This window comes from Sesamum indicum, linkage group LG2, assembly GCF_026168435.1.
Source record: "Sesamum indicum cultivar Baizhima isolate 11 linkage group LG2, ASM2616843v1, whole genome shotgun sequence".
In the NCBI taxonomy this organism is placed as follows: Eukaryota; Viridiplantae; Streptophyta; class Magnoliopsida; order Lamiales; family Pedaliaceae; genus Sesamum; species Sesamum indicum.
In genome coordinates, this window is record NC_142658.1 from 15,561,884 (window position 1) to 15,577,720 (window position 15,837).

General features: G+C 36.1%; 3 protein-coding genes across 6 annotated transcripts; all 3 read right to left on the reverse strand.

The window, feature by feature from the left end:
* Nucleotides 1–930: 930 nt before the first annotated feature.
* Nucleotides 931–3,439, reverse strand: LOC105155783 (magnesium-protoporphyrin IX monomethyl ester [oxidative] cyclase, chloroplastic). Its single transcript, XM_011071734.3, has 5 exons — nt 2,928–3,439; nt 2,341–2,405; nt 1,925–2,252; nt 1,713–1,811; nt 931–1,352 (listed from the first exon to the last, which is right to left on the reverse strand). Exons 1-5 carry the CDS (start codon nt 3,369–3,371, stop codon nt 1,089–1,091), a joined length of 1,200 nt encoding a protein of 399 aa, XP_011070036.1. The 5' UTR covers nt 3,372–3,439; the 3' UTR covers nt 931–1,088.
* A 421-nt stretch (nt 3,440–3,860) lies between these two features.
* Nucleotides 3,861–8,930, reverse strand: LOC105155784 (putative protein S-acyltransferase 4). 4 transcript variants are annotated; one of them, XM_011071736.3, is made up of 7 exons: nt 8,518–8,927; nt 7,713–7,907; nt 7,314–7,616; nt 5,939–6,160; nt 4,758–5,235; nt 4,278–4,402; nt 3,861–4,164 (listed from the first exon to the last, which is right to left on the reverse strand). In XM_011071736.3, the coding sequence occupies exons 1-5, from the start codon at nt 8,572–8,574 to the stop codon at nt 4,765–4,767; spliced, it is 1,248 nt and encodes a 415-aa protein (XP_011070038.1). In that variant the 5' UTR covers nt 8,575–8,927; the 3' UTR covers nt 3,861–4,164; nt 4,278–4,402; nt 4,758–4,764. The 4 variants fall into 4 exon arrangements, with proteins under 4 accessions (XP_011070038.1, XP_088733832.1, XP_088733830.1 ...); XM_088877706.1 differs by having other exon boundaries at nt 4,278–4,398; nt 7,314–7,907; nt 8,518–8,930; XM_088877704.1 differs by having other exon boundaries at nt 7,314–7,907; nt 8,518–8,929.
* Nucleotides 8,931–11,987: 3,057 nt separating this feature from the next.
* LOC105155785 (putative protein S-acyltransferase 1) lies at nt 11,988–15,786 on the reverse strand. The gene is made up of 6 exons (XM_011071737.3): nt 15,250–15,786; nt 14,773–14,952; nt 14,388–14,693; nt 13,199–13,420; nt 12,449–12,890; nt 11,988–12,357 (listed from the first exon to the last, which is right to left on the reverse strand). Exons 1-5 carry the CDS (start codon nt 15,346–15,348, stop codon nt 12,450–12,452), a joined length of 1,248 nt encoding a protein of 415 aa, XP_011070039.1. The 5' UTR covers nt 15,349–15,786; the 3' UTR covers nt 11,988–12,357; nt 12,449.
* Nucleotides 15,787–15,837: the final 51 nt, after the last annotated feature.

A 15,837-nucleotide genomic window follows, 5' to 3' on the forward strand; every position in this document is an offset into this window, starting at 1 on the left:
TGCAGGTTCAACAATTATTTTGGACTAAAATTACCCTTATAATGGTGAAGATATACCTTTTCGCATGCATTAACGCGTCAAGACGTATGAGGGTTTGGTCATAAAAAGATTTATTTAACTTACGATAAGTCAGTAATAAGCCAACGATGGTTAATGTAGATTTGTTTTCTAATTTTTTGTTAATATCAGCAAATTCGGTGAATTCTAACTAATGAATGTACTTATTTTAATATCATGAATACTAGATATAATTTTCCAAGCCACAGGGAATTACATTAATTACAACAAATCTCAAGAAAAAAAAATGTAATTATCTCTTTATAATTTTTACTCCTACTGCAACTATTTTTTCAATTTAATTACCTATTACACCCTTTAAATACACGTCTAATTCATTCATGAATCTTAATAAAGAAACAATTTTTAAACCCATCAAAGTTCAGACAAGCCACATACAAGTAGAGCTAACATATTTCATGATGAATTAGCTCCTCAAATTGCTAGAGCCACTTAAAATAAAATAAAAAAAAAAATTCGCTACATTATAAATGATCGCGATTTAAAAATTATGATAAATCAATACTATTAACTAGAGTAAAACAAAATCAATGCGTAAGCTTAAATTTTATTATGATTAATCAATATTTTTCATGATAGCTATGTCTAATATTTGGACTCACTGATCAAAAAAATTTCAATTTTTTTTAAAATAATAAAATTATAATTTATAATTTACAAGAATATTTTTGTCGGTTTAACATAAAATGAATGAAAACCTATTAAAAAAACTAATGGATTGAACTGATTGTAGACACTTGTTAAAATCATGGGGATATTAGTAATTTTTGAAATAACAAGAAGTATTTATAATTATGTCAAACTTTAGAAGAAACTTGTTGCTATTTACTCTTTATATTGTCTTAACATATCTTTAACAAACGAAACCATTCCAGCAATATTTGGAAACTGTATCAGTAGCAAGAATCATACAATAGTTGCTGCTCTACCTCGTACAATGACTTTTATACAACAAAAAGCTGCATGCTCTATAGGACGGCAACGAGTGGGGGGTTACTATCACGAAAGAACTAGTAAACTACTTGAGGTTCAAACTCAGCGAAGTCCATTGAACCAGATTCAATGGGTTTCATGAGGTATGCAGCCAGTAGCTCAGAAGCCAGGCTGGCGATAAGGGGAATCCTCTTCAAGTTCTTCACCAAGGGAATGTCGTCCGACTCTCCGACTGCAAGCAGCTGCTCATTGATCTCCACCATCCTGTCCAACTTCCTCTTGAATTCTGGGTTCTCAACATCCAGTACGGCTGGGAAAATTCTTGCAGTCGTGCGGTTTGTCTGCATGAAGAAGATGAGCATAGGTAAAAGGTTATACGGTTATGAATGATGATAATATTTCGATCTACAATCCCATTTTATTCAAAAGAGTTTGCAGTCTGACCCAATAGTTGAGAACTTGACCATGCATTACCCAGAGATAAATTTGTGTTCTTCAATATTTTACAGGCATCTTAGCATCAGTAATTGATCGGTGGCCATTATTATACAAAATTCTATAGCAGCAAGAGAACTTGAGGGACTGTTAGCTTAGGAGCATTATATGAACCAAGTAAATTTGTCTTCTTGTTTTTGTATAAATGCGACAACCAGTCCGACATTTCCTAACAAAAGACCAAGAGTTTGAGAAAAACGGGTTACCTCAATGATGACATGCATGTCGAATTCCTTTGTGTCAAGTCCAATGCCCTCATAGAAAGCAGTTCTTTGACAGTCATTAAGGTACATCGTCACATAAACCTGCATATCAGATCATCAAAGATGTAAGAGAAAGACCTACAAAAGCTGCATATACGAATACAGCTACATCTTAATAGAAACAACAAGTGGTTCCAGGACTTAAGAGGTACTACCGAGAGACAGAAGAAACGTGCCCACAACTTCGCCTTCCAGTCATTGAGGAACTGCGGCTGTGCCTTCATCAACGCAGAGAAGAAATCACCGTGTCTGTTCTCATCCTGGCACCAGTTCTCAAAGTACTTGAAAATCGGATAGCATTGGTACTCAGGGTTTTCCTTGAGATGCCTGTATATCGTGATGTATCTCCAGTACCCAATCTTCTCGGACAAATAAGTTGCATAGAAAATGAACTTAGGCTTGAAGAAAGTGTATTTTCTCGCCTTTGTTAGAAATCCCAAGTCCAGAGCCAAGTTGAAGTCAGATAAGCCTTTGTTCAAGAACCTGTCAAAAGCAATTCCCTTCCTTTCAGCATTCAAGAAATATATGCAACTAATTAAGTTAGAGGGGCAGAAAAGATTTCGATTCTTACCCAGCGTGGCGAGCTTCGTCCCTAGACATGAGGGAGAAAATCTCAGCTACCACAGGGTTTGTTTTCTGCAGAAGAAGTAGTTACATAAGTTGAGCTGGAAAAAAGCAAATACTGTGCTGAGCAAAACACAGAGCTAAATGAGAGAGGCAATGACATATAAGTTTGTACCTAACTAAGCAAACAACTGCTAATATCAGTAGAGAAAAGTGAATGATAGCACATTTGCAAATTTATGTAAATCCAGCTTCCATATGCTCCTTGATGAATGCCATCATTGGAGCAGGGATATAAGGGTGAATAACAAGACTTTTATGCTATATTTTTATCCTGTCAGACCACAAATGCCACACCTTTTTATGCTATTGAACCAAATGTGCTAAATGCATAAATTGTGGTACTAAAAGTGCATCAGCCTCTATTGCATGCCGTTAAAAGTGCCTTTTTCCCAGGAAAAATATACTCCATTCTATCCACTATAACAAGGACATAATATGAAGCATGATGATGACAGCAATTGCACCAGAAACTTCTATGTAGACAAAAATCAATAACACAAGAAAATGCTCTAGAATTCAAAAAGAACATACCTTCAGCCTCCTTCCCAGCTCCTTGTAGAGAAGGAAACCAGAGAATTCAGCAGTGCAAGACCTCTCCAAGAACTCCACAAAGATTTGCCTCAAGGGCCCTTCAATCTTGTCAGCAGCTTCCTTGAACTCCTTGTTCCTCACAAAGTGGGTCTGGTTGAAATCAGTCTTGAACTCCTGCAGCAGGGCCTCAAACTCATCCATGTTCAGATTCTTGTTGATCTGAGTGTTGAAAAGCTGCTCCATTTCATCAAAGTCTGTGGTGTAGAATCTTGGGGTCAAAAGTGTCTCCTTTATTTCTTGCTTCTGACTCTTCTTCTTGGCCACAGTAGATGATGACATTTTGATGGTGAAGAATCTTGTTGATGGGACTCTTGAGGTTCCTATTCTTGGGGTGGAGCTGCTGAACTTTGTAATGGGTTTTACAAGAGCCATTTCTGCTGCCATTCTTTACCCTTTGTGGAACAGAAATTGAAGGGGGGAGCTAAGGAGCAGCAGTGGGAGATAAGGTGGTGTTTGGGGATTATATAATTTGGTTGAATGATGAAAGTAATTGAGGCTAATCTATCCAATGAAATCTATGAGTTAAATGGGTGTCTGACACGTGGCATGCTACTACTGGGCCAGTACGATTTTATTGGTGGTTTTGGGGTTTTCTGGTGGACAAGAGTTCTTGTGGTCTAGTTCTCCTCCACAGTAGATTTTCAGTTGGAAAACTTCGCAGATACTTATATTATCTTTTTCTTGATCTTTTGTTCATAATTTGAAATGAAACTCGTGGTAACTTCTTGTATTAGCCAATAGTTAGTACCAGCATTCTTACCTTTCAAGTGGTTGATCACGTTTGTCTTGTCTGAATATCAATCAAGAATCCTTAAAATATACAATTCATAGAATATCATCGAATGAGAGAAGAGCTGAGTGGTAAGTCCGATATGTTGCACTAAATCCATTCAAGAATTTTATGTCCTAATGAGAAGAGTCACTTTTGTGCAAGATTTTACAAGCGCACGCGCACAGACACTGAACTTAAGAGAGAAACAACAAAGCAGAGGCAAAGAGAGAATCACTATTCACAAAACCAATCTACAGTCTTTCAGTTTCACATGATTTCTCCCTCAATTTTCTTGCATAACATGTATATTATTGCAGACAACATTGTCTATGACTTCAGTAATTTCTGCTGCAAGCTTGGATGTCGAGGTTGAAAGCCGGCAATGAACTTAGAATGCATCTGTGTCTGCATTCAAACTATCATAAGATTAGTACTCTTTTATAAACCACATGGCCAGATATCGGCCAACCATTGCTGGATAGATTTTTAAATCCCACCCATCTTGGTGGAATTATTACCTTTGTGGCCAATGGGCTGCGTTGCTGTTGTATGTTTTCCGAATTTTGATCCCAACTTTTGCACGCAACATGTCCATTATGCCCTCTTTTTTTTTTTTTTCTTATCTATTTTCATCCATGCCTAACTGTGACATAATAAAATAAATATCCATTAAGCATGTAAGCAAATAAAAGGGAAGACTTAACCAAAATTCAATTTATGATGCTTCCTAGTTCCTCATGCTTACTATAGCACAAAAACCTTGCTTATTTAGGGTAAATATTTGTATAATTAGCTCTAACGTCAGGGGGTGTTATGTAATTTACCTTCATTTGTATTGCAAACACCACCTAAATTTCATAGGTTCATAAATGCAAAAGCATCAATGACGACGATTTTTATGTTTGGTTTTAGTAGTGTACACAATCAAGAAAACAGCCTCAGCTGAAAAATGCAAAATCAGAGTCATCATATAAAGAATATATAGCAAGAAATTTTACCTGTATTTTATGCTTGTGCTGATGCTTTAGTTTGTTCAGATATCATGCCGTCACATTTTTCATCCGCATTGGCATCAATTTCAACTTTCAAGCTACTAATTGTCTCCTTTAAGTCTGGTTCAAGAGGACCGAGCTGGTCAGAGTAAGATCTTTCACTTGCTTCTCTGTCTTTTGTGTTTTCATCAATGTCGTCGAATTCCAGACTACGCAGAATATCAGGAAGAGTGAGACTGCTGTTCTCACCAAACTTGTTTCCCATTTCAATATACGTTTTTTCTTTTGAGCTAGTGATACCATCCATGAAACTGTGGTCGGAGAGTTCCGTAACTGTAACTTCATCCTCCTCTACTATTGCTCGGAAATTGTTCTGGGAAGGTGGGATTTCAGAGAGAAAGACTTCTTTAAAGTTCTTGATCATCCCTTTGTTATATGGATTCTCCTTTCTGCTGTATCGATACCTGAAGTTCTCATATGTAGTCTGCATAAAATGATTTCTCATTAAAGATACACAAACTAACAAAGGGCGAATTCATTCATGTATGCAGAAAAAACATGAACCAGTCAAATGACATGTTCTGCCATATATGAGGCAAGGGCGAATAGGAAGAACCTCAACCAAAATGCTAAGGCTAATGGACTTCAACCCCCAGACCTAATAAACGAGATGAAATAGCTACTAATGAGTACATTACAAAGACACTTAATAGCAGTAGAATAGGACTAATGTATGACATTAAGGGTAGATTACAATAACTAATTATGGTGTTACCAGACCAAAACCTTCTAATTTCAGTCAGAGTAATTAATAAAAACACTTTATTGGAATGTAAATTCTTGACTCAAATAAAGCAAAAGAAACACATTATTCTGTGTTTTAGCTTGACAATTGAAATAAAACTGTAAAAAAGAATCAATGGATTACCGTGAATGCAAACTCATACTTGATTTGATACTGAGATAATAACAAACAATTAAAATAAGATGTTTGTGCCATGAATCTCTAATGTATAACAGCATCTCCGGTCGTCAATAGGAGAAAGAATTATCAGAAACTTTCCTGAGACGTAAAAGGAAATATACTGATTGGAAATTCTAAACGTCAAGAATTACTGACAACAGTTGCGGTCAAAGCCAGAAAATGCTAATATCTAGCTTGCGCACAATTTTTAAGGAAAGATCACCTGATTCGTGCAAATCAAGTAGAAGTGAAAAAATGTCAGGCCACCCACAAACCAAAAAGCAATGAAGCAGTACAAGATGAGAACATCTGATACATAATCACTTGTGATGGCTTTCCAAACACTGCCTTGCCGGTGGAAAATATTGTACCACGAGAGCGCGAATACGTATATGCACAAGATTGTTGATGTTGTGATGAACATATAGAAGAACCTGTAATTACGCTGCATTTATGTACAAACAAAGGTAAATGTTAGTTCAGGCGGAAGATGAGAAGTGTAGAAACCAAATGACTGTTCTACAAGACTAAACCAGTTAGCTGAATTTTAATTGAGTTCTTAAAGCCAGAAAATAGTGTCTTTAGTGAGAGTAGTTTTGTTTTCCAGTCACCAACAAACTATGATTGTCCCTTTGCTACAAGTATCAAGCAGAATTCTTCATCTCAAATTAGTATTATTCACAATTTGAGATTCAAATGTGTATTTTGTCATACATATCCAAAAAGCTGCAGCTAATAAACTGAGTGAAGAAATATATATGGAAAAAAAAGAGGATCTTTAGATACAGATATGCCAGGACATCAGCTAAAATTGATTTTTATTAACAGCCGCTGTAGTTCAGAAGGCACTTGATATTCCTAAGAGTTGCCTAACGCAAGGGTCATTCGTCTAAGGGCCAATATCATCAAAGCAAAAGATTCAGAGGATTTCGAGAAGTGGGTGACCCATATAATTTGACTGACATGTATGTATGGGTTGCAATCCGTGAACTATCCACATAGTGTGTGTCCAGGGACCATACTGATCGTTGGGACTATGTGGATTCAAGAAATAGTTGGCCAGTAGGCACAGATCTTTGACATACCTGTTAGCTTATCCACTGCCAAAGAGTAGGCAGGTGTACACTGGTATCTGAAGGGACAAGCTCAAACATTATATCCAGCAACAACCTTTCCTAAGTTTTGGGCTTAATAAAAGAGGTGCATTTGAAACTTAAAACCATAAAAAACTTACCAACTCCACTCCAGGGTCTAGATATACCTCAAGTTCAATTATACCTAGACTTTGTCCTTGTAACATTCAGAGGCTTTTTCATGAAAATTAAGCATCTAGAAAGGAACAAGCCAGTATTTGAAATTTTACAAAGCACCCAATTACTTTTCATGCCTGTATTAATACAGTTCAACATAATACCAAGAAACTAAATTTGACAGGAGTTGGAATAGACAAAATGAATCAAATTCAGTGAGAAACTTGCATTGCATTTGAAGCAAGCCAAACATATATTCGGATGTAAATGAAAAACATCCCTATCAACCGGCATATTGAAAAACTTTAAGCCATATCAGCATTTGTTTAAGCATATTAGAATACTCACTATACCAATGCATTGACCAATCCATGGGCAGTGATGATCAAATTTCTGAACACAGTTGTTGCAGATGGAGCAATGAGACACGCGGGGAGGACGGTAGAGCAAACAGGTGTCACAAAATTTCACTTTGATTGTGTGTCCATTCACAAGCACATCCTTTGTTCGGGGAAGTTTCAAATGAGGAGTTCTACCATACTCTACTGAAGGAGTGTCTATTTCAATTGTTTCATCACATTCAGGAGGCTTTTTATTCCTAGGGACAATTCCAGGATCTCTACTAGATGTAATAAAGAGAAAGAATACATCCTGCAAAAAGAAAAAAGAGTTATCAACAAACAACATGGTTAGCACTATAACCACTATATCAACAAAATGGTCATGAGTTGAGAATGGTTTACTCACCAACATGGTTAGCACTATAGTCACAATGATTACAGAATACCAAGGAACAGCATCTTTATTCTCACTGAGCGGGTGCCTGATGATAGATAAGATCTTTACACAGAATGCCACGGCTGGACTGACAATTAGGAATGACGACAAAAACAAAGAAGCTACGTCGGGACCAAAGATCAATCTTCCTCCAAACAAGAATTTCTGTAAAATTCAAAACATCAAACAAACCAAACTGTAGGCAGATTGAATCTTGTGTCATCAAAAAGCATATTATGCTTAGATTTCTGATTCAAAAGAATCAGCCCAATAGCACTGTCACACGGAAGCAAAGTGAAATGAAGATATAGATACAAGTTCATCCATGACCGTGCACATATACACACAAAGAAATGCATACTGCCCTCATAAATACCTCAAAAAAAAATTCTCCAGTCACTGCATACCAAGTATATTTTCAACTCAAGGGAATTTTCATTTTCAACTTGAACTTGCAAGCATCGAAAGCTTAAAGGCAAACCTCAAACGAAAAAAACCAGTGATAGTAACATAGTATATGTTGTTCACAACTTTGGTCTTAGTAAATAACCTCCAAAAACTACTGATAATGTAGAACATACAAGGAGCATTTGTGCCACTGTATAATTTCTCTCAACAGATGGAAAGCACTTAATCAAACACAGCATGAACATTTCCATATCGCTACAGTTCCTCTGTTTATTCAGATATCAAAATTCACAAATGCTCTTCTCATCCAATCTTCAAACATCACAAACAATTGATCAAAACAACCATGAAAGGAAAAAGGGCTTACATTATTTCCTCTCCAAACTTGATAAAGCCTCTTAGTTTCGGGTTTTGCTACGTCCATATAGCTTCAACGTACAAACAAACGAGGAAAAAGAACAAAGCAAAAACCCAATTCCAAGCGTTGTTAATTTCGATTGACAAAACCTCCTCTGTTTCCTCCTCCTCCTCGATTCTTGGCAACAGCCTACATACGAAAAGACATCAAAAATATAAAAGGTCCCGCCTTTCCGACATTCTTGATCATGGCATGCAACAACATGCAATAAGAGTTTTATGAGTGGTTTGAATTTTCAAGAAATCGGGAGATGGGGTTTGGCTAGAGACGGAGAGAAGAAAAAACGAAGAAGAAGAAAGTATGCACGGGATGATCAAGAAAAAACTGCCACTTGCCCTCTCCAGATGGATATTCTTAGTAAGAATATTTTGTTCTTCGCTTAAATCTGGTTTATTTTTTTGTAATTTGCTTTTCTTTTGTATAATATGTACAAATTATGAAACATTTTCTTGTCATATCACGCCCACACCTGTATTATATGTTCATACTTTTAAACTATAATAATTTAATTTAATTATATTTTTTAATTTTAAAAATTAAAAATATTTATGTCATAAATCATTGATGTGACACTAAAATGCATTTTCCAAATCCTGACCTTATTTTTTGCTGAAGATAAGGAAATATTATTATTATTTATAATTTTTATGAGACAATTAATAATTCCGTTGAGAGAAAAAGAAAAAAAATCTTTAAAATGTATCATAGAGAAATAGTTTGATTATACATATTGATATCACCAAAAAGCAAGATCGATTAGATTTGTATTATAGGGACGCGATTCAACACGCATTACACAAGAATTTGATACCAGTGACACTTATTCTTTAAATGAGAAAGTAAGAGTGTATTTATACTCATACAATTGTGTTATTTAGGATAGTTATGGATAAAATAGTACTTTAAATTCCCCATCTACGTCCTATTAGTAACTACGATTTATTAGCTGAGTTATTTTAAATTTCGTTATACCATATTAATTTGGTAAGTTTGACTTGGATCTTTCTTTTCAAGAATATTATCCTCTGACTTGATTCCTTTCCTCCATCAGCACATATTATAAAGCAGATTATTTATGATCTTTGCCTAATTTTATGTATATTTTTATTGAATTTACAAATGATAGCATAATTTATTTGATTGGCTTCCAAAAAATTTCTAATTTTTTAAAATACTCTTGAGATCATATTATGTTTTGATATACAATCGGAAACTATAAATTATTAGCATATGATTGATTTTATTGAATTTTAATATTTTAATTCAAAATAGAATCCATCAAGTATCAACTTTCAATATGAAGGCATCGTCATATAAGTCGGCTTGGGCCTCATTGCATAGAAGCTAGAGGATCCCGTTAAAGCACAGGCAGTCTTTAGTTCATACCTATTTTTTAACGATCACAACCTTTTTATCTATATGGGTAGTTGAGGACTGTAGATAGTCCTCTTTTAACGTTTTTCATTTTTCAATTTTGCATTGATGCAAGCTACTTTAACCCCCTACGATCTCGTATCTAGCTTTCCATGTAGTTTCTATAATCAACTATGAAAATACAAAAATATAAGGGAGAAGCGGATGGGAACTAAGGCTTCTTTGTTTGAGAATAACCCTGAGAGCCCGACCAATGAGTGATAACATAGGAATGATGAAGAGTAGAGTTCGATAATAACTGACCTCCTAGTTGGAGGGCAGGAGCGAGAGGGAAGCGAAGCCTGGCGGCGCGTGACTGCTAGGTGGCAGGCACGAAAGAGGGGGCTGGGTAGTCCTTATATTCTTTATAACCTAACTCTATAGACTACAGAGCTAATGAGCTGATACCTTAATACAGATCCCAAGCATTTTTGAGTTTAGGAAATGAATGTAGTAAGGCTCTATTAATCGATCTCTACAAGTCAGCTAGCTTTCAAGAGGAACTAGTATCTTTAGTGAATGACCAAAGGGAAGGAATGTAGCTTTCTAGAGGAAAGACAGTAGAAAACAACTCCTGAATGGACTAGATGAAGGCTCTCTCGATATCTAGAAAGGGAGAAGCTTGACAGAGCGCTATCTATAAAAAAGAAGAACTCAAAAAGGACATTTTGAAATATTATATCGTGAGAGAAAAGCGGTCAATAGGTAAGAGATCAGGAGTTGTCAGAGCTCCTTGCTTTAGGACTCTAACAGCAACTTGACCACTTACTGAATCTGATTTCCTTGAAGCATGGAAGACGAGGGCCTCTCTCCCCTCTAAGTCACTACTCGGAAACTTGATCTCATCGAATTTCCAGTATCTTAATCCGAAATAGAGTCCATTAATAAAATGCACAAAATTATTGGCTTCCAGCTTGTAGATTCGTATATAGAAATTTAAATGAGTCGAGCTTGAGCTTATCTTATAGAAATTTCAAGACTCACAGTCAAACTTGCAAAAAAATAAATTCAAGTTGCTTTTTGAGCTATTCGAGTCTGAAAATTCAGTTTATTGTATTATTAAATAAATTAGTTGTTGTTTCTCTTTATCAAACATTATATCATAATTAATTAAAAATAAAAAAACCTTAATGAATATTGATTAATCACGATCATGTAACAAGTTATAGTGTTTTTTTTATAGGTAAAGGCCCTAACATCAATCGATGAAATTAATCGTGTTTTCATTAATTGTTGAACTCATACTTTGAGTTTGTCAAATGATGCAGTTTGACTCAATTGGTGTCTTATTATGCGAAACATTGTCCATTCTAATTTTATAAATGACTTTCAATTTTGTCTTAACGTATAGTTAGAGAGGAGAGACCTTAAAATTTATAAACTATTAAAAAATTTCTCGTTTATAACCAATATCAAATGCATATTCTATGACAGAAACAGAACCCCAAAATAGGAGAATGCAATGAAAATGAGGGGGGGTTCTTCTCCATTGTTCGAGTTTATTCATATTGATTTCGTATGTACTTGGTTTTGAGTCAATTGGAAATGCTGGGAATAGGGTTTTTATAATGTTTAATTTTGGCCACTAAATATAAGTTGGACATATACAATTATACATATATAAATGCGGAAAATTCTAGTTCGAATTCGATTGGATTGAATTTGTATCAATTATACGACAAGTATAATATATTTGTCTTTAATTAGTGTATAGTTAAAGTGATCAATCACATAGCAAGTGTGATACATTTGCTCTGTGATTGGTTTGACCGAATCTGATCCGGGCAAGAATTTTTCATACAAATATTATACTTATCCTACAATCTGATCCTGATTCCGATTCGACCTGATTTGTGCAAGAATTTGCCCTGATCAAACTAATGCAAGATTTAGACAAACATGTTAAGGGTGACAATGTTGTCCAATTCAAGATTCACACCCCACCTGGAAATAAAAACTCATGTACTTGAACAATGAAACATTTTTCCATATCTGAACCAAACCACTAAAAGAAACAACAAAAATAGTTCATTTTTCTTAATTATAGTTCAAGGGAACAACTGATCACTAATCCTTCCTGAGATTCTCCTGCTTTGACAAAATAAAATTGAGTCCTAATACCCAAAAAAAATTAACAAAGAACCACATAAACCAAAAAAATAAGAGGAATTGAGAAATAATCCTGCCACATCAGTAGAAGAGGTAAACACATACAATCTCCCAATATTCACAGCAATTTTTCTTCTTTGACAAAGCACTCACTGCTAATACATGAAGCACGGATCACGTTCACGTTCTCGTTCTCGTTCACGTCCCTTCCTCCGTGTCATAATCCGTTACAATTAGCTACATCGTCAAATCTTGAAAACCTCCAACCTAAGACAGAAAAACAGCAGATAGAAGCTTCTCGAGACGACCCAAAGACATGAAAGTGGACATATTGTCGGGACAACTTTCAAAAGAGTACCTTATTGCCGAAGCACTGCAGATGATGTTCTCTTGGAGCTTACCTCGGACCCGTCATCATCGACAGTACTATTCTCAGTAGCATAGGTTTCTTCTTGATCGTTAGGTAAGAAATACGGATCAGGGCCGACTTTTCCATCTTTCTCCTTCTTCAAGCTGTCTTCAATTCCACCATAGTCCAAATTCTGAAGAATACTTGGAAGTGGTTTGCCGTCCTTTCCAAGAACGCCGACTTCCAGGTCTATCTTGCCATTGACGTCCCTGCCAAACTTTCGAGTCATCGATTCCATAACTGAGCCTTCTTCTTCAGTCACCCACTCGCGGAAGTTGATCAAAGACGGCACCTTCTTGGAGAAAAATATTTCCTTGAGGTTCTTGACCACCCCCTGATTATACGGATTTTCCTTCTTTTCATAACGGTAACGGAAGTTTTCATATGTTGTCTGTTCAATTGTACGTAAACAAAAACAACCATTAACTTACATGGCATCATATGGACACCGTTAACGTTATCGTGTCTTGAAAGTTCATAATCATCACATTTTCTTTCTGGACAGTTAACTTTTGAACATCTATAATCTATTTCCAGACAAAGCTTATAGGAAACATACTGAAGTTACTAACCTGTATTACTGTAATAATAGGAAAATTTTTCTAGTTCATAAAAATGTCCATAACAAAAATATGCGATACAAAATAAGAAGCTTTCGCTAGACAGTTCAATATAGTATTTGAACAGTAGGTGGCTAACCTGGTTCGTACTGACAAGATAGGAATGAAAGACGCTAAGCCCACCGACAAACCACACTGAAATGAAGCAGTAAACTATCAGGATAACTGATACGACGTCCCCTGCCATGGCTGTCCAAATGTGGACCGGTTCTCTAAGCAGGTTCAGCAAAGAAAATATGAAAACGTATAAGCACAAGATAGTTGATGTCGACACGAACAAGAAAAAAGTCCGGTAGTTTCGCTGCATCAAATCAACACCAGAGGAGGCAAAATATTAGTCTCCATTCTAACATAATGGAAGCATAAATGCGGAAAAATATTCGACATTTTGAACACCCTATAGGCTTCTTACATATTCTGTAAATCAATGAGGATAGAGTACTAAAACATGCTGTACAAAGCTTCCTTGTACTTACATGAGAGAAAGGATTAGTAGGACTATTTTGAGAGGATTCAGACACGAGCCATGGACCTCTCTATGTCTGACCAAAGAAACAATCTAGTACAAGTCCTTCAACATCAAAGTTGCCAACAGAACAAAGTTGCTTGCTACAAGTGCCCATTACTAATTCTAGCCTTAGTTTTCAGTGCATTTCTATAAATCTTAGGCGGCTTGGTTTTCAAGTTTCGCTATCCATAATTAGCCAAGAACATCTCAAATGTTTGCCTATATATCTTTACAAAACACGCAGTTCAATCTTTATTTTTCTTACACTAATACTAAAGACAAAACCAAACATATAAAAGACGCTTAGAAGCACACACACTTATCTCTAACTTTCTCTCTCTATTTTTGAGAAACAAAGAAACATACCTTAAACATAGTACCAAACAAAGCATTACACTATTGGAATATCTGCATTTTTTTGGTTGGTAATAAAGATTTGAACAAGTGGAGTGTTTTCTGGATCAAATGTTTCTTTACATGACAAAAAGAAGTCAATACCATATCGCTTAACACCATCAAACGACAATATGCTGACATTACCCGTTGCTTACAGTCTTTACACTACTTAATTGTTCTTTTCTGTTTGCCTTCGACGACGTTTCTTGATGGTTAGTAACATGACTTTAATCGCACAGGTCCATCAACACATACTGAACTCATGAGGCGAAACCGTAAATCATGATATAATTACGTTGTAACAAATTAAACAACCATCTAAGAACTATCATATAAAGGCATAAACTTTGATCCAAACACTTACAACTCCGATGCACTGGCCCACCCACGGACAGTGGTGATCGAACCTCTGGACACAGTTGTTGCAGATCGAGCAATGAGATGCACGTGGTGGTCGGTATAACAAACAAGTATCACAGAACTTCACTCTAATCGTGTGTCCATTCACAAAGAGATCCTTGGTTCTCGGTAACTTCAAGTCAGGAATTCCGCTGTTGACCCAATCCGTATGTGTAGAGCCATTTACTGTGCCGTCTGAATCAGGCGGGCGGTAGTTCCTAGGAACTATTCCGGGGTCTCTCGCAGACGTCAAGTAGAGAAAAGTCAAGTCCTGTAATAATTCACAATGTAAGAAGTGAAACCATATCATTTAAACATTATTTTCATTGAAATGTGAAGAGTTTCCCCACCAGAACTGTGAGGACAAGTCCCACTATCAATACAACATGGCCATACACGACTTCGGTTCTCGGAATCCATACAAGCATCCTGATACAGAATGCTAGAGCAGGCCCCCCAATCAGGAAGGTAGATAAAACCACTGATGCCCCATCAGGACCAAAGATCAATCTCCCACCACACAAAAACTTCTGAAAAGTCAAGGAACAGAGTCTATGAGTCCCTGCTATTTCATTCATGCAAAGATTCTAAGACAGTCCAATCCAAATTATTACATTCTTGGCAAAGGTTGGCATTCTAAATACTTCAAACAAATATATTTTCAAAAAAACCCATTTTACATTCAACATTTTCTACAATTTCTATAAACACAAACTAAAGAACCCACATTGAAAAATGAAGATCAATTAGAAATACACGTAAGGACAACATCATAAATTTAAACAAATCCAACAAAAACAATGAAAAAATCCTCAGAAAGAACTCACATTGCGACCCTTCCAAACTTGATAAAGCCTTATCTGTGGTCTGGGAGGATCCGTGCATGTGGAGGGCAGAGCAACATCTTGATTTTGAGGCCCACCCATCAAGAAGGCAATTGAAATTCTTCTATTCTCTCCCCTTTTACCTTAATATAAACAAAAAAGAAATCTTCTTCTTTGATTGCCTTGTAATAATAATAGAATAATTTTCTATCGGACATGCATAACAATATCATCCATGAATGGGTGAGAGAAGATCAAGATTTCCTGAGAGGGGGCAGCAGTTTCAGACATGAAGAGGAAGAAGAAGAAGCAAGAAACACGCATAAGCTTTTTTTCTCTGTTCTCCCTCCCTTCTTGTTTTTTTCTTTTTTGGGTTTTTTCTTTTTGGCATCCAATCCTTCCTAGCTACCACCCACCCCTGCTCTACATCCTCTCAACACCCAACTTTCCAAAATGACTTCTTTGCTTTCTCTCTCTGTTTTCTCTCACAAACTCATGCAACGGTTGGTTGTCTTGTCTGAATTCAAGCGGATTTCTCGTAGGTTGCTGTCATCAATTTTTGCATCATAACATGTGTCTACTATATATGAT

Bases quoted from the DNA above. Each gene is read 5' to 3' on its own strand.
- LOC105155783 (XM_011071734.3), bottom strand. From the start codon at position 3,371: ATGGCAGCAGAAATGGCTCTTGTAAAACCCATTACAAAGTTCAGCAGC. The intron at 2,253-2,340 runs GTAAGAATCGAA...TGCTTTTGACAG, and splicing joins GACGAAGCTCGCCACGCTGG to GTTCTTGAACAAAGGCTTAT. The intron at 1,812-1,924 runs GTAGTACCTCTT...TCTGATATGCAG, and splicing joins CACGTTTCTTCTGTCTCTCG to GTTTATGTGACGATGTACCT.
- LOC105155785 (XM_011071737.3), bottom strand. From the start codon at position 15,348: ATGGGTGGGCCTCAAAATCAAGATGTTGCTCTGCCCTCCACATGCACG. The intron at 13,421-14,387 runs GTAAGTGTTTGG...GATTTGATGCAG, and splicing joins TGGGCCAGTGCATCGGAGTT to CGAAACTACCGGACTTTTTT. The intron at 12,891-13,198 runs GTTAGCCACCTA...ACAATTGAACAG, and splicing joins ATCTTGTCAGTACGAACCAG to ACAACATATGAAAACTTCCG.
- LOC105155784 (XM_088877706.1), bottom strand. From the start codon at position 8,574: ATGGACGTAGCAAAACCCGAAACTAAGAGGCTTTATCAAGTTTGGAGA. The intron at 6,161-7,313 runs GTGAGTATTCTA...ACATAAATGCAG, and splicing joins TTGGTCAATGCATTGGTATA to CGTAATTACAGGTTCTTCTA. The intron at 5,236-5,938 runs GTGATCTTTCCT...CATTTTATGCAG, and splicing joins ACTTGATTTGCACGAATCAG to ACTACATATGAGAACTTCAG.